Source organism: Amblyomma americanum, chromosome 7 (genome assembly GCF_052857255.1).
Source record: "Amblyomma americanum isolate KBUSLIRL-KWMA chromosome 7, ASM5285725v1, whole genome shotgun sequence".
NCBI classification, from domain to species: Eukaryota; Metazoa; Arthropoda; class Arachnida; order Ixodida; family Ixodidae; genus Amblyomma; species Amblyomma americanum.
This window is the reverse complement of record NC_135503.1, coordinates 16,304,906-16,330,410: the sequence shown is the minus strand read 5'-3', so window position 1 is coordinate 16,330,410 and position 25,505 is coordinate 16,304,906. Positions and strand designations below refer to the sequence as shown.

The 25,505-nt window shown below is 43.8% G+C and overlaps 1 protein-coding gene across 1 annotated transcript in view; it reads left to right on the top strand.

The window, feature by feature from the left end:
* Positions 1-25,505, top strand: part of Cul5 (cullin 5) — a 31,691-nt gene that overhangs the window by 4,253 nt on the left and 1,933 nt on the right. Inside the window, exons 4-15 of the mRNA XM_077631302.1 lie at positions 81-290; positions 3,525-3,763; positions 8,943-9,246; positions 9,902-10,009; positions 10,755-10,819; positions 15,527-15,659; positions 17,581-17,712; positions 17,799-17,922; positions 19,292-19,464; positions 23,489-23,650; positions 24,064-24,182; positions 24,281-24,404. Of these exons, the coding sequence (XP_077487428.1) occupies positions 81-290; positions 3,525-3,763; positions 8,943-9,246; positions 9,902-10,009; positions 10,755-10,819; positions 15,527-15,659; positions 17,581-17,712; positions 17,799-17,922; positions 19,292-19,464; positions 23,489-23,650; positions 24,064-24,182; positions 24,281-24,404 (1,893 nt within the window). The remainder of the gene's footprint in view (positions 1-80; positions 291-3,524; positions 3,764-8,942; positions 9,247-9,901; positions 10,010-10,754; positions 10,820-15,526; positions 15,660-17,580; positions 17,713-17,798; positions 17,923-19,291; positions 19,465-23,488; positions 23,651-24,063; positions 24,183-24,280; positions 24,405-25,505) is intronic.

Sequence of the window (25,505 nt, the reverse complement as noted above, 5' to 3'; positions counted from 1 at the left end):
AAAAGATTGAAATTCAGTGATGTTCGTGACAAGGAAAGCACCGTGTGCAGAATGCCACTGTGCTTCTCTCGATTGCACAGCGTGTGCTCGAGCACCAGGAGGACCAGGCCCTACTGAACGCCTACATCAAGGAGTGGCGCAAGTTCTTCGTCCAATGCAGCTACCTGCCCATGCCCTTTGGGCAGCTGGAGACGGTGCTGGCGGGCAAGAGCCTCAAGAAGACTGAGGAAGGCCTCGTGCGGAAACTCATGCTCGACACCTGGAACCAGAGCATCTTTTCGACTATCAAGGTGAGAGCCCCACACCTGTGTGCTACTGCCAGTGGAGAAGTGCCAAAAACTATAAACCAGGGGGCCGTTGGTTGTTCCACATTTGGCGAATGAAGCGATCAGAGTGGATGAGGGAACAAGCGCGGGTCAATGAGATGCTAGTCGAAATCAAGAGGCGGAAATGGGCTTGGACAGGGCATGTAGTGTGAAGGCAAGATAACCGCTGGTCCTTAAGGGTAATGGAGCGGGTTCCAAGAGAAGGCAAGCGTATCAGCAGGCAGCAGAAGGTTAGGTGGGCAGATGAGATTAAGAAGCTAGCAGTCATATGGTGGGCACAGCTGGCAAAGGACACGGTTAATTGGAGAGACATGGGAAAGGCCTCTGGGTGTAGTCAGGCTGACAATGATGATGATTGATGGTGCTCATTGGCTCAAGGGGACCCAATTTTAAAGAGCGCCAGAAGCTGACATGAGATGTGCTCAACTCTATGCAGATGGTGATGGGTGGTAAAGGGGATTTTGTGATCATAAGTGAGGTGCATAAAATACTATGCCACTTAATGGTATTTGTTACAAGCACCCTGGGATCTGGGATGGGCTAGCATGTTGTACAGTATGAAATCAGGAAGTCCAACTTTCAATATTCAGCAAGCATTTTGCAATGTACAACTGTGTTGCTAACAGCGATTTGGGTTGTGTTACAGTGCATGGCATGACAGCTCAGGGCCAATTACTTCGCAATGCTTGTAATGTGTAGCGCTGTTCTTAATGCAAAGTATGGCTACAATGAATCGTGGTTTATGTTGCAGATTGTTTCAAGGAAAATGTCAAGGAGGTGACCCTTTTCTCCTGTCATAGAGTGTTAGATAGCAAACCTTGATGTAGCAAACACTGATATCACGAATTGTTGGCTGTGTCGAAGTGTTCCTAGATATTCTTATCAAACACTTGTAATTCTTACTCTGTATAACATAAGCGGTTTGCCATAAAACGGATATGCCGAGCGCCAAGCTGAGCCCGCTCGGATTGCAGGCGGCAGGCTTTGCCTCACTAGACGAGTGATTGCTGTTGGTGCAGCAAGCGTTCACGCCACATTTCACACTTTATCTTGTACTTGCCAGCAGCGCCACGGAAGATATATTGGCATGAACATTTTATAGCCTTTTGCACGCCTCTCACACCCATTGATAATGCCCAAAAACCAGTGACATGGTCAGTTGCAGCCTACCAGTTGCCATTCTTTGCTCACGACGACTGTTGTGGAGATGGTGAAAATGGCGACAGCTTTCGTTCTGGTGTCCCATTTTTCACACGACACTGCTATTGTGCAGGAAAGCCACTCTAGCCTGTGTTTGACTTGCCACTGTCACATGCTGGCGGTGCTGTGTGGGGAAGCCAACCTAACTGGCATTTGGTGTTCAGTTTTTGCGGTCTCCACAATCAGTGCACGCATTTATTGCACGCAAAGATGCATTTATTGTCAAAAAAATTGTATTTAAGAATTGCCCTGCCACATGATCCAAGCTTGTGACATCCATACTGTCATCACCATTCGGAAATGATTGGCAGTGTTTTTACGCCTCTGGAATCCATGCACACAAAGTCTGTGTCAACACACCGCTTTTTCCTTGAAAATGGTCAGGGGATGGCGACACCTACGTTTAATTTTGGACCTTTCCTAGCTCAGTTTTCAGTAAATGTAGCCTCTTTGTTATTAGATCACCGTAATTTATCGATACAGGCTAACTTCAGTTTGTCTTCAGTCCCCTTTTAAAAACGGTCATACAGTGTCAGATCCATTGGGTAAAGTAGAACCTCGTTGATACGTTTAAAAAAATGTGAATAGAACTTATTATCTGGGAAAACATATGATACAAAAAATTTCAGAAATGGAACTGTTGAATGAGTTACAAAGACATTTATTGACAATTTCACGTCATGAAAATGTCAATTAGCATTTTTGGCACAAGGTCTGAACAGCTCATTATCTAGTGCTTTCAGTTTCGTCCGCATTTGCATTGTCAGAATGGACTGTGAAACATGTCCGGTCCCTCGATGGCTTTAGCCAAAAGTTCTGTCATTTTTTTCAGATGCTTTTCCCGCTTGCACCTAAGCGGTGCGGGGAAGACACCGCGACGGCTGACTGTCGCAGCGTTAGTGCTTTTAGTGCTGCGTTCCGTGCGTTTTCGTGCTGTAAGCACGTTGTTGTACTTTTGATATGCTTCTCTTCATGTCACGTCCCCGCAGGAACGGCTGGTAGGTTAGTGTACGTGTGTGTGTGCGTGTGTGCGTGCGTGCGTGTGCTCGCGCGCGCGCGCGGGCGCTTCGCTTCTTCTCACTAAAGCACTGCAGAGAAGCCACAATGGCGGGCAGCTGCCGCAGCATTCTAGCTCATGTCGCGTGCCCCCATATTCGGCCCACTTGTATGCTCACACAAGTGCGGGTGGTCGCTAAACTTATTATACAACTAGAATTTGTGGAAATTTTAAACGTAGTAGCCAGGAAATTGTATTACCCGGAATATATTAACCGGGAGTAAAATAGTGTAACTCTTCAATGCCCGCAATTTTGAGCATATGAACCGTGTAATCGAATGAACTGGGTAATCATATCAACCGGCATTGTATCAGAGATTTCACTGTACTGTAATCGGCAATGGCTGTCCACCCACTCATAAATACATCAACGACTCTGCGTTAGTGAACGCCACTCGTGCATCACAAACTGAGGTAGATGTGGTGAAAACGGCAGCCCAATGGCTATTCAGTGTCTAGTCAGAGAACCTGTTTATGAAAAGGCGATGAGGGCAAATTGTAGGTGGGCCTTGGTACTTGCAAGAAGGACGTTGCCAGCCTGTGTTGCATGTATTGGAAGCCGCCGCACTCTTCGTCTGGTAATTTATTCCATGTTGATAGTACTGATGGTTTGTCCTCAGTGGTTAACTTTTCTGTGCATTCTGCCCAGGCAAACCAAAATGCATGACTCTCTCACCTGGCAATGTTGTGCCTACTGTCGAATCCAAATCCCGGAGAAACCGCATACGTTTGCTCTCATTTGTGTCTGCCTCGGCATGATTACCACTGACCGGTATCTTGGTGCACTAACGTCTTGGTTTTTTGCTGTGGCTGCGCCGCAACTGGCAGCAGGTGGGAACTTTCTTTAATGCTTGCACCTGGTTTTAGTGACAAGACAAAGTAGCACTTGTGCCCTTTTTTTTATTTTCTTTTGTTTTCAGGGTCGTTTGCTTGTTTTTCAGGGTCGTTTGCAAGCAAGTGCCATGAAGCTGGTCCATGCCGAGCGGATGGGCGAGGCGATAGACTCACAGCTGGTCGTGGGTGTGCGGGAATCCTACGTGAACCTCTGTTGCAATCCAGAGGACAAGCTACAAATTTATCGGGAGAACTTTGAGCGAGCCTACATTGATGCGACACGGCAATTCTACCGAGCGCAGGCACCCCAGTACCTGGAAGAGAACGGCGTCCAGAATTACATGAAGTATGCTACTTTGCTGTGCTTCGTCAGTGCAGTGCCTTCTGCCTTTGTCAAGGCTTGCCACTCGTGACACCATCGTACGTGTGAAAATGGTTGTTTTCCAACAAACGGCAATCACTACAAGTGTCATTTATTTGCTTCTGCACGGAAAAATGACACCTAATGGAAACTGCACCAGCAACAAAAGGATTTGAGGGACTCGTACCTTTTTTGTTCTGTGGGCTTATGGTGCATTATTCAGGCAGTGTTCAGGCAAAAATGAGGAAGAAAAATTGAAGAAAAAAAAAAAACTGAAGGTACTAAACATTGACTGCTTTTTTTTGCTTGCACGAGTGAAGTGATTGTACAGAACTGGTACTTTTCTTGATCTCCTATGACCAATAATTTAATTTTTCATGCATGTTTGAGAGCACACTATGTATTTTTACCTCAGTCGCACCAGGAACGTTTCTTGTAAGCAGTCTTAACTGCTTGCACCTGCCACGGTGGTTCAGCTGTTCGTTTGCTATATTTTGATAGAGCTAGTGCGTACATGGCAAATCATTGTATGCTGCCCATGGTACTAGTACACTTGTGGAAGGGGCTGCTAGGTGGCCACCGTCGATAGTTGCCACTACACTGTGCCTAATGGCTGTAGTGTGTAGGTTTGATGAATAGAAACGTTTTTCTTTTGTTAGTCTTTTCTAACTGTTTGGAGTTGTACGAGTTTAACTGACAAGCAACCTCCCTCTATTAAAAAAAAAAATGGTGAAATTGTGTATGCAGCTAGGTCCAAGGGCAGGCAAACATTGTCTTCATTGTAGTATTGTATTTTTCTGACTTTCGCCTGTGCCATTGAAGCAGTGGCAGCCCAATACAAAGGAGAAGGCTGACATTTACATTGAGGGAGGCTGAGGCTTTTGAAGTATGGTAGGCTAACCTAATGGCACCTCGTACATCTGTGCAACTTATGAGAAGCTCAGTTTAACAAGAGGGCCTTAAATATCGGGTTGTATAAAGTGTTGCATCATAGTGCATCGGTGCAGTGGCAATGAAAAAATATAAATATGGGAGGCCTTGCTTGAGAATTTTGATTGAGCGTTCTGAAGAAAAAAAAATTTTAAAAGGTCCTGGAAATCCGGCAGAGCACTTAGCCAACTACTCAGTTGTCATAGCATTTACCTTTTTTTTCTATGGCAACTGTTCTTTTGTAACTTTAAAGAGCATGTGCCTTTTTTTGTTCTTGAAGGTGGCTCGCAGACTACTTTTTAGCAGAAAAGAAAGAAAAACTTATTTATGTGATGAGCAGAGTGCGCATAATTGTCACAACGCTGTCCAAATTTTACCATGACTTTGCTTGGTTGCAAAATATCTCGATGTACGAACTCATTGAGTTTAGCTCTTGTGACGCTGCAAGAGTTCACATTAACGAAAGTGCACAATTTCAGTTGTTAGTCTAAACATTTTTTTTTTTTTTTTGCATTGAGTCTATCGAAAACTCAGCAATAATCCAATACTGTTAGACTTGTTAGAGTTTTCTATGCAGGGATCAGAGGTAATTTTTTTTTTGTAGAGTAATGAAACTTGGCACGCTCATTGGGAAGTCCACTGAATACTTAAATAAAAAATTTCACTAAAATACCTTAAGTATTTTTTACGTAATAAATTTTTATATGCTTCATTGCTATACCAAACTTGCAGAAAGCCTGGCTTGACAACAGAACATAGTAGGAGCCTGCAGTCACCCTTCAATTCTAACCAAAGGAATATTTGATACATGGACGTTCTAATATTTTTAGCGGCCTGACTTTTTAAAACACGGAATGTTATATCTGTGCTTGCATTATGCACTCATTGTCGTCGTGTCAAATTAGTGACAGAGTGAAAAAATTAAAAAGTAAGAGAAATATAGGAATGTCACTGTATAAAGAATTTATCAAGGAACACGATGTTACAAACCGGATGAAAAACCATGAAGCCATTGTCATGCTACGCTTTTTGCTACAGGCCGCCGCGGTGGCTGAGTGGTTATGGCGCTAGACTGCTGACCCGAAAGACGCAGTTTCAATCCTGGCCACGGCGGTCGAATTTCGATGCACGCGAAATTCTAGAGGCCCCATGTGCTGTGCGATGTCAGTGCACATTAAAGAACCCCAGGTGGTCGAAATTTCCGGAGCCTTTTACTACGGTGTCTCTCATAGCCTCAGTCGCTTTGGGATGTTAAACCCCCATAAACCACAAACCTTTTTGCAAACAGGGCTGTCAGGTCAAAAACCACTTTTGAGAAAAATGGGATCCTCACGGAGCTTTCAGCCAGGTTTCTGCTATGTATGGTCACAAAAGCATTTTTTAACGTTTCTTCTGGGCTGTTTTCAGGAAAAATTTTATTCGGGATATTAATCAAAGGCTAAATATACAAAATGTCTTGTTTTCGAAAATAGAAATTTTTTTCGAGATTTTTTGCAATTTCATCCTCGTGTCCCCTGTTAAGGGGGATGCAGGCTTTAAAATACGGAAAAATGAAACCTTCGGTAGTTTATACATTCAGCTTTGTGTTCAGAATAACAAAGTTCTACTCTGTCTAGAAAAAAAAAAAATCCCCGGAGCTTTATATGCCCGCATGACCAAAGAGCCATTGAGAATGGCAAGATGAAGCCGATGGTTCCCTGCTTGTCCAATTACGATCATTTTTGTGTCGTTCAAAAGCTCTCTTCCTCCACCATGTTTCATCTTCCAAGAAGACACTACTGACTCCACACGTTAGGAGCGGGATTGGCAGATAACGCCAGTGCCGCTAGGCGTAGAATCCGTTTCAAGGGGCAACGGTGGCGCGCAAACTGATATATAATAGAGTGGGCCATAAAAAGAATTAAAAACAATATTGCCCAGCCCGCGCAAACTGACAGTGGGAACATGCTTGAAGAAGCAGGTGCCTCCACAGCCGGTCTACTGGCAGCGGCGTGACTGTGTGCGCTCTTCTCTATCCCCCTCTCTTCACCACTCTCGTAGCAGCGTTGTGCGAGGTGTTGGCGGCTGCTAACGCAGTTGCGATATCAGCCAACATGACTGCGAAACGTTCTCCACGTTTTTGAGTTTGACGAACAAGGATTTATTGTAAACATTTTCAAGATCATTTCGCCTACATTTATTTCTTAGTTTGGTTTTCATTGTGCATTGTCATTTATAGTCACATGAAAACTGCATGTAACAAAAACCTGAATGTAATGAGAAATGGCAGATTTCTTTTAATTTCATTGTTTGCTGGTCAAACTTTCTATTCCCATCACTTTGGCTAGATTTGAAGTCGAAAGGTTTTGCTGAATTCTGAATGGCACGTACTATCTTTGCCTCAGGTAGTCTGTGATATCTTCAGTTGTAGTGGACATATTCAGAATCGAAGACAGTTGGGAAAATGAGAAGGATGTGTCAATTTTAGTGGGAAATAGTATGAGAAGGATGTGTCAGTTTTAGTGGGAAATAGTACATTGAGGCCACCGACCGTTCTTAATGCGTATGGTGAAACTTCAAATGTAGTTTTCTTAGCTTAGTGTTTTCTGCCAACATGACTAGCTTTATTGAAGTTTTCGTTATGTTTTTATGGTGCAATTCTGCGTAATCTTAATAACATTGAATTCGGAAACTAAACTATAGAGCTGTGCTATTTTTTTGTGACTGACTGGAACATGTCAAATTTTGTGAACAGTAATTGGTCCGTTCGATTCCCCTGCACTATGTGAACTGGTTCTCATGGTGCTGCACTTCACCATCCATTTCAGCGGTTCAATATGGCGCCGTCTGCACGACTCCATTCATTTAAAAAAAGTGCAGACGTTGTACAGGTCTGTTTCAGGAAAACTGTGCACCTCCTCAGTGGTTTGTGCTGAAATCGTGTAGCTGCAACCGCCATGGAAGCAGACAATGGCGTGCGGGTGGATGGCCTGTGCGTTGCAATAATCGCGGCGAAGGGACTCAGGTTTATCCGCTCATTAACGATAACGGTGCCCCAATAGGGTTCGACTCGTATGGAGCGTCACCAGGGAACTGTTGGTTAGGCCTGTGACTACTTGCGACGATTTCTGTGCATTGTGTGCGCAGTGAACCGTGTGCTTGTCCAGCCATCCCATGCGCGTGGTAGCAAACACTGTGTCTGTCATTATTTCTGTGCTGGTGTGCCTGCGTGCTGTGAACTATTACTCGTGCACAGGCGCGCGAACACAGTGCGAAAGTTGCGAAAGTACTCGCCCACCAGCCGTCACAGTCACGGTGGATGCGCCGCTATTTACGGTCACTCTGCACACCTCTGTTGTGTTGAGTATAAGAACACTCGTTGATTTCGCACCAGCTGCTGCGAGGTGCACATGCATTGATCGGGGCTGGTTCATGGCAGCATTTTGCTATGATGCTGTGTTCGAAAATTTTTCACGCGGTTTGGGATGTTGGCAGCCGTTGAGGTGTGCAATACCAAGGCTAGCAGATGGCTAGGCCTGCTCTAAACTATTCGTTTTAAAAGCAGTCAGTGCCAAGCTGCACTTGAACTGCTGTAACTGGCGCTGCACGCTCGCGGCACCTAAGCGGCCGCTTCAGAAATTTACAGAACTGGTACAGCGAGTGTAGGCGAATCGAACGGACCTAATGTCACCCAATTGTATTTCATAATTGTGGTGCTTCGACATAACTGAACTTTTTTATATGGTTATGTACCTCAGTAACAACATAGCATAGCTCTGTATGACAGATCTTTGGCTACAGTTCTATTTCAATCGGAAACAAAAAATTTAGAGGAAATTTGCCTTAATGAACCATAAGAAACTACCTAATTAAGCTTCAGTTATTTTTCCATAATATGTGCCCTAATGAGATACACTGAAACTAATTATATTTTTGAAAACAGGAGGGAAAAATACTTGTGCACACATAATTTCATTACAATATCTACAATACAATATATATGTCTAAGACCAGCTTGTCTCCTCAACAGAATTTACCTTAAACTTCTCAGAGACTCTGCGTGACAGAATTTATCTTAAACTTCTCAGAGATTCCTGCTTAACAGAATTTACCTTAAAGGAATTCCACTGTGGCTGCACGCCCTTGTGCTAGGTCTGTTTGGTTCACTGTGGTCACGGCTGCTCTGACGAGCCGCTGTGAGAAAAATTACCTTTTTAATTCTGAGCACAAGTTCCCCGCCCCCTTTGGCAAACAGGTACGCCGAGCAAAAGCTGAAGGAGGAGGAGCAGCGTGCAGCCAAGTACCTAGAGTCGCAGTCGGGCTCGGTGCCCGCCTTGACTGAGTGCTGTGTGAGCGTTTTGGTGACTGCCTTCCGGGAGCCCATTTTGGCCGAGTGCCCCGGCATGATCCGCACGGGCGAGACCCAACGGCTGCAGCTCATGTTTGGCCTGATGGACCGCGTGCCGGATGGCGTGCTACCCATGCTGCACGACCTCGAGCAGCACGTGCTCTCCCAGGGCTTGGCTGACATGCTGGCCTCCGCCGACATCATCACCCAGGTGGGCACACCTCCTTTCCCTTTGGTTGGTAGCTTGTTTTGCTAAGGCCGGGGGGGGGGGGGGGGGGGGGGGGGGGGGGTGAGCAGGAGTGATGTGGTGCAATTAGTTTTTTTTTATTCCACTACCAAATTGCATCGAGATTGTTTACTATGTTGAGGCCTGTTGTGTCGAGGTGTGTCAAGATTTTAAGGCGCGTTAAGGAATTGCAGGTGGTTGAAGCTTACCCGGAGCCCTCCACTATAGTGTGCCCCATAGCCCAGTTGTAGCTTTGGCACATCCGAGATTTATTAGCTGTAATGAGCCCCGCAATTTGTTTTGTTTACACTGTCCGCCTGTTACACGTTTCGCTGTACATTAAACTGATGCTGCATGCTTCAGTGATGCTTCAGCAGGTCACACAAGAAATTTTCGTTACAGTGAAGGAAAATGAATGTTCTATTTTGCCGGATAATTCACTTTCTTTGCTAACTCTGAAAACACTCTTTTTCATTAGAGAGATGGCAGAACACTTGTTTCTTTGTGGTAAAGCATCTTTGAAGTCGAAACATTGATGGGCATAAAAGTTGAAATGTGGCAGTTGGCTGCTTGTCTGAGTTCTTCTCCGAGCAGATCTGCTTCACCTTAGAATGTCACTTCTGGCCTCTTTATTTTGCAGGACTCAGAAAAGTATGTGGAGCAGCTTTTGGACTTATTCCAAAGGTTCAGCAAGCTAGTCAAGGAAGCATTCAACGATGATCCTAGGTTTTTGACTGCACGAGACAAAGTAAGCTCCCTGGTGTATGCTTGTGTTGCTTTGTATTTTGTGGTACTTCTGAACGTTTGTCATATAGGTTTTTACATACTGTATGAACAGGCAGGACGTGTAAAACGAGCACATAGTTATGGTAAGTTTGTCCAAATGTTTACTCTCCGTTACTTGCATTCAACGCACACATTCAAGTGGAAATTCTATGCTGCATGGTCATAGTGCCAACCTTATGCTTCTTCGCTGGTGGCACCATAAATAATATGCTGCGACATAGTATTCAAGTTGCATGATCATAACTGTAAGGAATTTCTCGGCGACTCAATGGCATTGGATTCATTGAGCGCAAAAAGCATCGAGATCAGCAGCAGGAGCTTTCTGCGCAGCTAAAACAAGACAGAAGAAGCGCCACGATCATGTGGGATTCTGATGCAGAATTACATTATTCTGGTGTCTTGCAGAAGCTAAGCATACAGTCGAGTGAGGGCGAACAGGGAGGAGGGTCTTGTCGCTTCAGATGCGAGTAACTTGGTTTTTCGTTTATTTCTTACAAAAATTTCTTGCTTGAGTATGTTCATTAGCAGTATTTGGAACTCTGCTACTCGGGGATGAAGTTTTCATTGAACTGCGGTTTAAGAGAGAGCCTTTAATGCCAGTTGGAGTTTAGGTCGAGTAGCTTACTCACAAGCATTGTCCTTATTCTTTGCATGGTTAATAGCTTTACTTGTACTTGTTCCCACGACGCTTCTTTTCTAATTTCCAGGCATTCAAGCAGGTTGTGAACGATACCTCTGTGTTCCGGCTTGAGCTTCCATCTAAGCAGAAAGGGTGGGTACTTTGCATGCATTTGATGCTGCGTTCTATTGCTTACTACATTCAGATCACGATATAACGAATCACGCGACACTGCCAAAAATCGTTTGTTATTTTGAAATATTGTTGTAATGAAAAGCGCAGTTATAAGCCAGTGGTCAAACCTAGGAACGAAAATGACCTACCTTGGCAGTAGACAAGTGTGCAGAGAAGCAGACCCTCAAATTAATATGTTGCACTCACTTCAAAGCTGCTTTGGTTAAAGAAATCAGTTACAGTAAAATCTCGGTGATATCAACATGGTTGATACGAATTTCGCTATGATATGAATCCGTAAAATTCCCTGGCCGGAGTGCACTGTGCACACCGTGCGGAATTCCGGATGTTCCGAACACTCCCGCTCCACATCAGATGATACGAACATGTGAGCCGCGATCGCACCCTTTAGCACTAAGCGCTGCCCGCACATCGCCGATGTCACGATTGGTAATCGTGCGATGAGCACCCAAGTCTTGAATGGTGGTGCGCTGCCCTCACATCGCTGAAATCGCGATCGCTGATCGTGCGGTACACACAGCGAGCGGCGGCACGTGGCACCGACATCGCCGAAATTGCGATCGCTAGTCGTGCTGTATGCACCGCGAGCAGTGATCGGCAGTGCGCGGCACTCACATCACTGAAATCGCTAATCGCGCGGTATGCACCACGAGCAGTGAGCGGCCCTCACATCGCCGATTGTGCGGTACGCACGTAGAGCAGTGAGCGGTGGTGCGCAGCCCTCCCATATCACCAAAATCGTGATCGCTAATCGCGCTGTACGTATCGCGAGCAGTAAGCCGCAATGCGCAGCCTTCACATCGCCGAAATCGTGACCGCTGATCGTGCGGTACGCACTGCGAGCAGCCCTTGCATCGCCGATATCGCGATCGCTAATCGTGTGGTATGCACCATGAGCAGTGAGTGGCCCTCACATCGCTGATCGCATGGTACGCACCACGAGCAGTGATCGGCGGTGCGCTGCCCTCACATCGCCGAAATCGCGATCGCTAATCGCGCTGTATGCACCGCGAGCAGTAGCGGTGATGCGCAGCCTTCACATCGCCGAAATCGCGATCGCTGATCGCGTGGCACACATCGCGAGCAGTGAGCGGCCCTCACATCGCCGAAATCCATATCGCTAATTGAGCGGAACGCACCGTGAGTAGCGTGGCCGCATGGCCATGAAAAAATCCCGTCAGCCGTAAACAGATCTCTATGCATGCAACTTCTATGTTTCTGCATATGAATTTTGTTCATTTGGATGATACAAAATTTTGGATGATACGAATTTTATAGCGACCCCGTGAGATATCGTATCACCGAGATTCTACTGCATTTTCTTCTGGCGCATGCAGCACACACGGCTGATTAAGAACGTCTCTACACTTTCCACTTTGCACATCTTATCGGGTACGTCAGTGCACCGTGTGATTAAAGTGCGGACTTTGTTCATGTGCACTAAAACGTCATAGAGTTCAACATGACCTCTTCTTCAGTGTTCGGTTACCCACAGTCGCCTTCTTTCGAGTCGTCATTGTCACTGGAGGTGTCACAAACGCTGTTAATGATCTCCTCAGCTGTCAAGTCAGCCGAAGTCAGTGCTGTGCTGTTGCTGTCCACGTAGTCGTTGAACGAAGGGATGGCGGGCAGCAGTTCTGCGGCCGAGCTCCCGGGTTGCTTTCAATCACTTCTAGGTCGTCTTCAAGCTCCACAGACATTTTGAGGAGCCCTGCTTTTCACCAGCAGTTGCTAACGGTGGCCACCTTCAAGTTCCACCAAGCTCCTGTGAGCATTTCCGCTGCCTTACGGATACTTATTGCAGTCGGCTGCTTTAGGGGGAAGTTGATAAGCAACCGCTGCACAAGACACTTACGAAACTCTGCCTTCCGACTCTCTGTGATGCCTTGGTCTAGTGGTTGCAGCAAAGACTTGTTGTTTGGTGGCAGAAACTTCAGGCAAACATGCATCAAGCGAACATTCACAATGTGAATTGAGCAGTTATCAACAACTGAAAGAATTCTTTGGTCATCTTTCCTCATTTGGTTGTCGAGTTTGATCAGCCACTCGGAAAACAGTTCTCTTGTCATCCGCGCACGCTTATTCGCACGGTAGTCGTACGCTGCCGACATCACATTCTTCATGCAGCGACGCTTCGCGTGCTTGCCTATGACGAGCGGCTTGATTTTTTTCGTGCCTGTTGCATTGCAGCAGAGCAGGACAGTCATGCGAAGATGCGACTTCTTCCCTCCTTTGCACTGCTGTCCTTTGAAGTGCATCGTCCAATCTGGCAGCAGCTGACAAAAACATGCGGTCTCGTTCGCGTTGAAAATATCGTCATCAGAGTACGATTCAGCTGCCTCTCGGAACGACCATTTCGGCAGGAATCTGTGCCTTCTCTGTCAGCAGCCTTTTCCTTGCCCGAGACCCTCTGCCAAGTTATTCCGTTTCTTTGACGGATAAGGAAAAGCCAACCTGCACTTGCGTTGAACCCAGTTATTTCAAGTGCATCAGCAAATTCGCGCGCTTTTTCTTGCAGAATCGGGCCAGATATGGGAACATATTGCAGTCTGGCATCTTTAAACCATGTGAGAACAGTTTCATCCACATTTTTAAAGTTTCCCAGTCATAGCCGTTTCCTCGTAGGAGCAAGTTGCGACTCCTGGTGAAGTTTGAGGATCTTGTCTCGGTCCTTCAAAATGGTCAAGACTGTCGATGGGGCAAAGCCACACTGTCTGCAGAGGTCAATTTGCTTCTTCTTGGCACCTTTGATAGCTGCGTTCATCACTGAGTCATGAACGAACTTCGCACAACGAAAAAAATACTTGCGCGAACGATGACCGAATGGTCACCGACACCCCAACACAGAGAGAAAAGAGGAAAAGGTGGCTAGGCCTACTAGGCTACTGAGCATTAAACCGCAGCCTTGTGGTGGTGCTAGAAGTTGGCGCTAGACATGTTGATGATGGTGGCTACTGCCCTCGGAGCCTACACACAGAAGTGGCGTTTTCTGATAAACATGATGGTTGTGACGCTTTTAATTTTAGCCGAATTCGTAATACTGATGTTCCTTGATTATACAGGGGAGAATAAATTACGTACATTATTCTGAAGTATGCAATATATTGAAATTCTTATCACTACAAATGCATCATGATAAGGTGCCGAAACTAACAGGTTTCTCATAAGACCTGAAATGCTCTCAAGTTAGTATATTTGACTAATGGTTTATGGGGTTTAACATCCCAAAGCAACTCTGGCTATGGGGGATGCCATAGTGAAGGGCTCCAGAAATTTCGACTACCTGGAATTCTTTTAACGTGCAGTGACATCGCACAGTACATGGGCCTCTAGAATTTGCGTCGATTTCTTGCAGTATGTCCACTTTTTCCTGCAGCAAAAACTGCTGCAGGAGCAAATTACGTACGTTATTCTGAAATATGCGCTGTAATGAAATTCATAGTTTTTAAATATTTTTACATTGAAAATCTTGGCAATGTGGTGGGGATTTAAAAAAAATTTCTTAATCTGAAAAATTCATTAATGTGGTGTTCATAGTTATGACATTTGACTGTATGGGTGTCTCTTATTGCCTGATGTTTGTGGCTTAAGAAACTGTAACACAAAAAGAAAAATGTCTGCTTGCCATTCACGTTACTAGAACAGGAAACGCAGTGTTGCAGTTTTAGTGAATGTCAGTTGGCTGTACATGAAGTGCAGTTAAAGGGTCCCTTAAAAAGGTGTTTGAGGTTGGCCATAAAATGCTCGCATTATGCAGACTACAGGCCTACGAGCGTTCATGCCGCTTACAAGACTTCAAAAGCGTGCCGATAATTAAGAATAGAATTTAAAAAGCTCCCACTTCTGCGCCGACCTGCGGCGCTGGGCTTTCGCCCGAATCCATGCTCGTTACGTCAGCATCTGCACTCGCTATGTCAGTAGCAAACTGCTAGCATTGGTTCGCTCGCGTCAGCACCCGGCGAAGGGGTCAAGTGCGAAGGGCCGGCGGAAAAGCGCCGACATTTCAGCTTGCAAAAGGGACGAGAGGAGAGGGAAAGGCGCGAAGACGTGGAAGTTCAAATTTTGACTACAGATAACTCAGCTTCTATGAAGCGCATCTAAAAAATTCTTCCTGGAGGATATTTGTGAAGCGGCATCCTTTACCATCTTAGGCACATCACATCTTCGTTGAGACCCCCTTTCACAGCCCCTTTTATGGCAAGTGTGTTTTGATATGTTTTATATGACTGTTCACTTATTAGTTAACCTGCCTATAATCACACCTGTGTCAAATAAGTTCATATTTTTTTTTTTTACTGTGCGAGGTCATTTGGGTGGTGGCCAGAGAGATTGGCCGGTCGTCAGTTGGTCGGTCTCTGTTGTTCTAGGTCTGTCAGAGGCGAAATTCTAGAGGCCCATGTACTGTGCTATGTCAGTGCACATTAAAAGAACCCCACGTGGTCAAAATTTCCGGAGCCCTTCACTATCGCTTTCGGATGTTAAACCCCATAAGCCATAAACCACCAGTCAAATACTTATTTAGTGTTGAAGTATGTGATAAAATGCATGAGTTTGTCACTATTTTTTTCTTTTGATTTGTCATTTTTTAACACTTTTGCAGTGGTGTTTGGGAGAATTTTATGATTGAGCACCACACTGAAGTTTTGTTTTTCTCTCCACCTCCAGGGTGGCAAACAAGACTCAACCTGAGTCTAGGTGTCCAGAGCTTTTGGCTAACTACTGTGACATGTTGCTGCGGAAGACGCCCCTGAGCAAGAAGCTGACATCTGACCAGATTGAAGCTAAGCTAAAAGAAGTGGTGAGTTCGTCCTGCATGCTTAGAGCAAGAAAGCATTCGTAATTGCTGTAGCAGTACTAGTAGTAGTAGTACTAGGGGTAGCTGTTGGCAGCGTTATCATAACATCACTGCTGCAGAAGGGCTGTTGATCTCAACATCTGTTTCTTGGTGTATCAAGTCTAATGAAACACCTCAGAGAGCAGAAATTTGCCTAACTTGCACCGCATGCTTTACTGTGTTCTCCTATGTGATGGTAAATCTCATGCACCATTAATGCTCTTTCAGATTTGTGATTACATGCAGCAGTTTATTTAGCTATTTAGGCTTGTGTAAATACTTAATAGTTTTGAACATTCAGGCAATTAGTAACACGTTAGGTGCGTGATTCGATCCTAATGCTTTGTATTTGAGATCTTGGAAGTAGGAATAACCTTCCTGGAATGCCTCCATTTAGGTGTTCTATTACTATCTGTCTTTTTTATTATTGTTTTTATATATTATACCAGGTGGATTATATCAGTGGATCCTGCCACTAATTTTTAAAAATAGGGTTTTTGAGGTAAATAGAAGTTTTTTTTGTGGCATAGTAATACCAATGTTGACAGATGTCAGAAAACAAGTCAATCATATAAAATAGTAAAGTGATTAACTAATTTCTAATTATTAACTTTTAAATATTACCGATATATGCCTGATTGCAGTTGTAGATTTATAGCGAGTCTTTAGTAATAGCTGTATAAGTTTTCAAAATTTTGAAAATGATTAACTTGCCCTGTGGCTCAACAAATTTGTGCAATTACTGGCGTCATTCGAAAACCGCGTGCCCGTGGAGAGCAAACAGTGACGTCCCATCAAAATGCATCATTCCATGACGTGACATTCTGTGCCCCTCCTGTGCTGGGGCAGTGAAGTGGCTAGGACTGGTGAGCACCACAGAGTAGGCAAGGCAGAGATTGTCACGTGGCATTTCTTTTTTTTTTTTTTTGGCAACATGGCCTAGTGGTTAGAAAAATAAATGCTTTTGAAAGTGTTTATTTGTACCATGCAGCCTTTTTCTATGCATAAAAAGTATTTGTAATACTTATTTTGAAGTCATTCAAAAGAAAAGTTCTCCTGTAAACCCTCGTTGATATGCATCTAAAAAATAATGCAGGCTAGAACGTATGATCCAAATTGTCTAATTTTGGAAGATGTAACTGTTGAATGAGGCACAAAGGCATTGACCATTTCTCTGCATAAAAGTAGGGATTGGAATCTCTTTGCACAAGTCCTGAATAGCTCTTTTTCTAGTCTAAGAATGCTATGCTTCGCCTTCTTGCACTTATGTATGCACAGCAGGGAAGCCGCGTCGGGGCCCACTGTCACAGTGTTATTACTTTTCATGCTGCATCTCCCAGACCTGTCATATCCTTTTAGTTATCGGATGCTTCCATGCCTTGCCCTTAGACATAGCAATGAAAGCATTGTGTTTTTCCTCTTTATGTCACATCCCCGCAGAAACAGCCAGCTTGTATGTTAGTATATTTTTTTGTATGCTTCGCCCCCCTTGCACCTACTTACTCCAGAGAGTCCACCACTGCGGGATGATTGCCAATGGATTTCTGCTCTTCATGTTGCGCGCGTGCCCCCCCTCCCTTGTTTGGTCCATTTGTATGTTTGCACACATGCATTTGGCCACTAAACATATTATATGACCAGAATTCGTCAAAATTTTAGTGTAATAGCCGGGAAATGTTTTATCTGGGAACATATTAACTGGAAGAAAAACAGCATAACACTATAGAACATTTTTCGAAGATGCAAGGCGCAAGAGTAGAAAGGAAAATGAGGAACGAACACAGACAAGGCATCCATGTTCGTTCGTTCATTCGTCCTGTCTACTCTTGCACCTTGTATCTTCGAGTCGTGCACCAACTTGCCCAACATTTTTTTACATTTGCAGTTACTAGTGCTGCGATATGTACAAAACAAGGATGTATTTATGCGGTACCATAAAGCCCACCTGACGCGGAGACTCATCTTGGACTCCTCAGCAGATAGCGAGAAAGAAGAGAACATGGTCGAATGGCTCAGGGTCAGTACTGTGCGCAATGCCTTTGCTGTGCATGCACCTATATGCCGAAATTTGTTAGCTTCAATGTGGGCTGCTTTATTTTACAGGATGTTGGTATGCCAGCAGACTACGTCAACAAACTAGCGAGAATGTTTCAGGACATCAAAGTTAGTGAAGACCTGAACCAGCAGTTCAAAGATGCCCACAGAAACAGCAACGAGTTGCTAGCGGGTTCGTACCATTCTCATTCTCTCCTTACCATTTCTATTTAGAATGGAATCTGCCATGTTAGCTCTGTGGGTTCAGCAATCAGCTTCTGGGCCCAGAGTCTCCGATTGTATCCCAGATCTGGCGGCCTTGTTTGGATGGAACCAAAATGCATAATGCACCCGTATGCTGTGCAATGACATTGCATGTTAAAGGGTGCCGTCTTCGAGCTGTTTCAGCTATTTTTGGGCCAAATGTAATGAACCCATACAGTAGTATTCAGTTTCTTGAGCTGATTTCAAGCATGCAATACTTTTTCACCATGTCAGTTATTGTATTTACACGATTGTAAGTAGGCTCGAATGTAAGTCGATCCCCCACATCACTTTTCTGAAAAAAAAAAACAAAAAAAACTGGGAGGTCGTTTACACTTTCAATTTAATAACAGAACGCGATAGCACTATCTTGTGGCCTCCGCTTATCACCAGCCGCTATCGGCTGCCGTGCGCGGGCGCGCTCGTGGGCACATTCCAAAACTAAAATTTATTAGTCACTGGATAAAATCCGATAAAATATCCTGCACAGTTTGTGAATAAGTCAAGGGCGATTGTTTAGTCAATATAATTAAAAAATCGTCAACGTACCTAAAGGTCATCAGAACTTTGCCTGCATCAAATTTCTCTCCTTCATTTCTGCATCCTTCCTTTTCCCTCTGCTTTTTGGAGCAAACAGGAGCTATACCTGTTTTTATATTTTTTTTTGTGGCTGTCTTCACGTTATCAAAGCAAATACTAATAATAGTACATAGGCAGGGCAGCTTATTTCCTTGTAACCTCCTGTCTGTAGACGGGGTGTAAAAAATTGCATTGTCATACAGGGTGACAGTGTTGCAGATGTTTCATGCCAGGTCTACGTGTTTGCTAATGACATCTGGTGATGGAAATGGCAGGCACTTCCATGTCCTTGAGACGTGCAAATGTTTAACACGAGATAAGCAATTAAAGCTCTTGAGCTGCTGTAGACCATTGGTTTCTTTCATACCATTCTTTTAGCTAGGGCCAGTGCAGGCCTTCATCGGTGCCTTTTTTCCTTGAGGCTTTATTTTGTGGTTCCTTTTTTTGTACAGACAGACTATCAGCAAACGGGGCTCATTGCCAGCTGAAGTCATGAGCCATAGTACTCTAAATATCTTCTAAAAAGCGGTCTACCTCCCTTCCTCTTTACGCAATGAGGCCTTCCTCTTTAAAAAATAAAGGCTGAAGTCATTATGTGGTTCTCGCTACAGTAGAGAGCTTCCCTTCTTGTAGGTTCTCTCTTTGTGACGTTAACCAAAAGTGCTGCACTTTGTGGTTCTCTTTGTTTTCTTCAGGTTACGTGTACTTTTGCATTGCAGACTCAATCAACATCAAAATCCTGAATGCGGGTGCGTGGGCACGGGGGAGTGAGCGTGTCCAGGTGTCACTTCCCCTAGAGCTGGAGGACTTTATTCCTGAAGTGGAAGAGTTCTACAGGCGGAAACACAGTGGACGAAAGCTACAGTGGTATCACCATATGTCCAATGGAACGGTACTAGCCGCAGATTTTTTCTCCCTTATGGTTTTTTTTTTTTTTGGCAAGAGTATGTTTATAGTATGATACAACTTAAAAAAACAGCAGTTGTTAACACTGTGCCACGATCTGTGGCGTCTTGTATTACTCCGCTAGTCAATCACAACAGTAAACGAAATCACCTTTTTAATGTTTGACTTTATTAAACGAGCCAGTTATGAAAATTCTAGAGCTTATAATTTTTATAATTTTTTTATTGTGATTTGGTTCTTGTTTAGGTAACAAGAAAAGTTTTAACAACGGGCTACTTTTTTTGTCGTGGAGGAATTCTGTGCGGCGGCCCTGAATGTGGGCGGGGCTTCACTTCAGATTTAAGTTGTATCCGACTATAGTTTACTTGCATTGATCACTGTGTTGATGTTAAAGTGATTACAAGAAACATATCCCTATGCCAGTTGTGGAGCAGTTTTTAATGCTGAGGAATTCAGCTAGTATATTCAGTAGTGTTGTCTTCTGGGATCCTCACGTTGATAATGTATGTGGCCTGATAAGCAGGCATGCTGGAAATTCATTGGCTCTCTCTCTCTCTCTCACACACACACACACGCGCGCACACACACACACACACACACACACACACACACACACACACACACACACACACACACACACACACACACACACACACACACACACACACACACACACACACACACCATCTCACAATTATTGGGCACAAGTTCCACTTTTCCTCTCTTCTGGCTCTGCCGAGGTTCAAAAATAGGTTTAGTGCATCTGGAAGCCCACATTTCAGATTTCTGCATGTTCCCTGACTCTGCATACTCATTTGAACAAACGTAATCATGAGTCCAGTATTCTGCCCTGATCTTGACTAGATGTGGCAAGGAGCTTGCCTTTCCGGAAACGAGTAGATAGAAGCTGTGTATCGCAACCTTATCAGCGCACTTTGCAAACACCACGGTAGATAAGCTTTTAAGAACGCCAGAGACTGTTAAGTGGTGCACACCGGCTTTTCAAACCCAGTGATTTGAAACGTTTGGTCTGATGCATTTTCTCTCTTTTTATTTAGTATTTACAATATAATGTACCCTCAACTTGGCAGCTAAAAATTTGAAGAAAAAAAAGTCTGCAAACTTTTCTCATGCAGTATGTTCCACAGCAAGCTAACAAGAACAGTAACATATCCATCTATATAAAATGAAAGTATGACTGATTTACACAATGGTTTCAGCATTGAAGCATGGATAAAAACAAGGCGAGGTGAAAGCCGCTTCGCAGTAATGGCCGCAGGTCTTGCGCATAAAGTGGTTCTGAACCATGAGCCAGACCATCGTTATGTGTTAGCGCCAATTCACATTGCTATCTGCACATGTCTGCCTTAATTCTTATCTGGAGTAACTGAGTGACCGTACTTCTGCTAATAAAGTGGTCTGCCAGATTGGTTTATTGCGGGCATTTCCAGCTGGACTCCGTTTCATTCCGGCTTGTCACTGTATTGTTTCCATCAAGGTTACACCAAGCCCATGCTTGTTTTTCTTAAAATACAGGTAGTCGCAAAAAAGAGGGAGGCGTAACCGAGGTTCTGCTGTAGTCTAAGAAATGGAGTGAAAAATTCCGCTTTCGTGTAAGGACTGCACAATTTCAAAATATATAAAAAAAAGTGCAGCCCTTGCATAAGTGTGCAAGGCATATCTGGAAGAGCACTCAGATTTGCTCTCAGTAAATTGGTGGAAATTCATAATATAATTAATGAGTGCATTTCCAAACTGGCATGCGCAGCAGTGGTGACAAAACATCTCCAGTCTTTCCTTTTGTTTTCTTGAGGGGGGTGGGGGGGGGGGGGGGGGACATTATCCAAGGAAGCTAACTTTTGATCCACCAGTCTGTTTTGTTGAAAGTTTAAGTGTGCAATAAGATAAAAATCATGATCACTTGCGCTAAGTTTTGTCTCTGTGTTGATTCTGGTATTTGTTGTGTATTTTAGAAAATAAAAGTGAGTGTGGTTGTTTAGGAAAACTGGTTCCTGAACTTCATGCTTTTTTTTTTTCATAGTAACATTTTATGAACATGCGTGGTGCTTTTGTATCACTGGTGATTATAATTTTCACTGCAAAAGAAACTTAAATGCTAATGAGCCCATAGCCCGTTCTTTATGCAGTTTCACCCAAAAAGAGGCATACTAAAGGAATATACTGCTTTTTAATGCGAGAAGGATACTTTTTCTAATGCTGCAACTTGCAAGAAAAACAAGAAATAAGAAAACGTGATTTTTTAAAATGTGCTAGTTAATTTTTAAATCCTAGAAACTAAAATAAAGCCCCCAGGAGCATTTTTAGTACCTTCCTTGTCTACATGGCACTGTTCATGAGCTACAACACTGAGCTTTCTCTTCTTCTTGGCTACCTCTGACTACTTTTTTGACCTTTGACTACTTTACTGCTTGTGTTCAAGCATGGGACAGGCACGCCTTTCAGGTTTGCTCCATGTGCTTCGTGGTGTGTGTGCCTGGAGAGATATGGCGATGCTGAGTGCACCGGGAAAAAATGAGTCACTCATGGATGTGCATCCATTCATGTGACGACTCTGAAGGACGTGCGTCTGCCACTGACAGTTGGTTATTGTGTACTTATTGGCTTCTAGAGTGCAGATTGCAGTGAAACTTTGGAAATAAGTTTTTTAAACCCATTTGTTTTAACGAAAACCACAATTTTTGCCTCGTATCGCCCCTTAAGAGAGATCAGTGCTTCACAGTCTGCATACTAACAGTGTTTTGGTGGACACCCTTGGATAATCATGTGAGCAGTAATGCGTTGGCAGCATTATGTAAATATATGTTGTATACGGAAAGGGAGTAATTACTTATTGGCATCACCCAAGAGCAGCCATGCGGTTAAAAAGGAAAGCTTTACAGCTTCCGTAGCAACTTCATAGTTAAAGAAAAATTCTTCCTGGTCCCCCGGAGTAATTACTCCCATATTACAAATCTCTGCCTTGAGGGATTCCCTTAAAAATTTGACTTGGTGTATACTATAAACACTATGCTAAATCAGTATATGCATTGCAGTCCTTATAATGAAAAGGAAATGGTGTTTCTGGCCTAATGCAAAGAATTAGGCAGACCACATGATGCTTTTCTGTGAGCTGTTGCAAAATTTTAGTAGGAAGGTAATGGCAAGCATCAGAAGATTCATATTGCATGTTGTTTATTCTTTGTAGCACTTGACCAACTGAACTGGAAGACACATTATGCACTTTAAAGGGACACTGAGGGTGCCTCTATTCAATAATTGTTCCCAGTAAAAATGGATTCCCTGGCACTTCCTGCCCATGTTCACATTTGTTCGGCAGCAAAAAGACACATTCATTGGCCAGAAAATTGAATTTAAAAATCTTCCCGCCACTCGATTCATACCCGTGTAGTCTAGAGTGAAGTGGATTAGTTGCCACTGTTTTGAAGAGAACAGCATTGTACCATAGTAGCCTGTGGGAAAAGTGCCAAAAATTTTGTGTTGATGCATGCATTTTACATGCATAATCGGCTGGTGATGGCAATGCCTGTATTTTGTTTTTCGGTCATTTCTAGCTTGCAAACGCTGTTTTTGATTAGAATGGTCACTTTATGACATAAACTTCTGTTTGTTCTCAGTGTTTCTTTGACCCCTTCTTCAGAAATGTTAGCATTACAAACAGGGGAGAAGTAATGATAGTACAGAATTGACATTGACTGTGAACTGTATGCTTCAATACTATGTGACCTGTGTGCTCCAAAAGGTGTTCCAGTTTTACAAGTGAAACTCAACGAAACACATTATCTTTCAAATGTGCAAGTGAGCAACAAGTCAGAAGTTACGCAAAAGCTGCAACAGCTTTTGTCAGCACAGACGATGAGAGGGATCTTTGCTGGGTTTTTTTTAAGCTTTCAAGTTCGTGGCTGATGCAAGTGCCAACAGAAAAAAGGACAAAAGGGAGAGAATAACGTTTTTGTTGTACTTCTCCTTTTTCTCCCCTTTTCTTTTCCCAGATCACATTTTGTAACCAAGCGGGCAAGTTTGACTTGGATGTGACAACGTTCCAAATGGCTGTCATGTTTGCCTGGAACCAGCGGCCATACGATCACATCTCTTTTGAAAACCTTCGGCTAGCCACAGAACTTCCAGATGCTGAGCTTCGGAGAACGCTTTGGGTATTTTACACTGCATTGTTGTGGACAGCAACATTCTTGGAACGACCACATTATCTGATTCAGTTTCAGTGGCTTTTGTTGAATAGATAGACAGAGTTCTTTGAAGGCTTTGGTTGGCACTGTGCTGTGCATATTGCATACAGTATCAGTAAGAGTCGTTAATTTAGTTTCGCATATTATTGTAGCTCGAGCCAGGTAGTTTTGCTGTATGCATGACTGCAGTGGTAGAGGCAGCTAAATTTTAGCATTTATAATAAAGCAAGTGCAAGAAAGGCATCGTACCTGATTCACTGTTGTCCTTTGTTTTAAAAAAAGTGCTCCAAGTATTGTGTTCCAAATTTTGCAACATTTCTGCTTTGTTGAAGTAGTGCTTGCTTGCGTGTTTATTAGTGATGTTTTTATTGCTGTCACAGTCACTGGTTGCCTTTCCCAAACTGAAGCGGCAAGTCCTTTTGTGCGGGTTTGAAGCGAAGTCACCCAAGGACTTTGAAGATGGTACCCAGTTTTGGGTAAACCAAGAATTTGCAGCCATGTGAGCCACGTTTTTACTGCCTTGTGTTGCTTGTAATATGTTTGACTGCTTGCAGCAGTTCTAACCCTTTGCATTCATGCATTTGTTTTTATTTCCAGAAAGAATGGCAAAGTTCAGAAACGGGGCAAAGTTAACTTGATTGGAAGGCTTCAGCTTTCCACTGAGAAAAGCAAAGAGGAAGACAACGAGAGCATAGTTCAACTCAGAATATTAAGAACACAAGTATGTCATTTTGTTTGCGCTTTTGTGGTGATGTTGGTGACACGTGGTGATGGCTTCTCATGGAGCAGCTTGTTTTCACGTTTTGAAGTGTGGCTGCATGACTTGTCTTGAAATCATTGAGATGCTGTTCCACGTTATCATGGAACATACATTAGTGAAAACATCAAGTGGAGACATTACAGTCATTATTGTGTTATATTAACAGAGGCTACTTTTGCTGAAAAGTGAGTTCCAGAAAACTCAGAAAATTCAATACACACATTGCTCCCACTGGCTGTTTTTGCAAACGAACTGCAGTGGTGTTCAGACAGTTTTTTGCGCACAAATTCCCAATGCTGGACTACTCCACCATTCACCTTGAAGCAGTGATCGCAGAGTACTTTTACATTGGGAGTTCGAATATAGTTGCGGGGGGAAAAAAAATTTCAATTTTTAAATATAACTTTCTTGGCAGTAAATATTTTTCTGCCCAACAAATACCAACGTACCCATAACAAGAGTTGAACGGAGTCGTCCTCCATGCGAAACGTTCATAGGTGGGATTGTGAAGTTGAAAGGAAGAAATCCAGTGAAAACAACGCAAGCTTAGCCACAAGCCTTGAAATCTATCTGCTGTGTGCACCATCAGTGCGTGCTATAGAATGCTGCCGGTGGCATCATTGAGCAAGCAGCCTTTAGAGCTGGAACGTTACTGTTTTATATAGTTGAGCTGCTGCGGTGGCTCAGTGGTTATGGTGCTTGGCTGCTGGCCCGAAAGACGCAGGCCGTGGCGGTTGAATTTCCTACGAGGCCCGTGTGCTGTGCGATTTCAGTGCATGTGAAAGAACCCGAGGTGGTCGAAATTTCCATAGCCCTTCAATGTGGCGACCCTCATAGCCAGAGTCGCTTTGGGACGTTAAGCCCCCATAAACTAAATAAACTGTTTTATGTAGTTAATTAGGCCGCAGCTGAGGAGCAGAGCTGGAATGAAGTCTGATAGAACTGTAACAGTGATCCCAGGTATGACGCTTGCACCATAGTATTGTGATCTACCTTCTGCCGACATTTTATGCTTGCTTTCGGTGACAAGCCGAAGCAGGGGTTGTATTTTGCAACATTCGG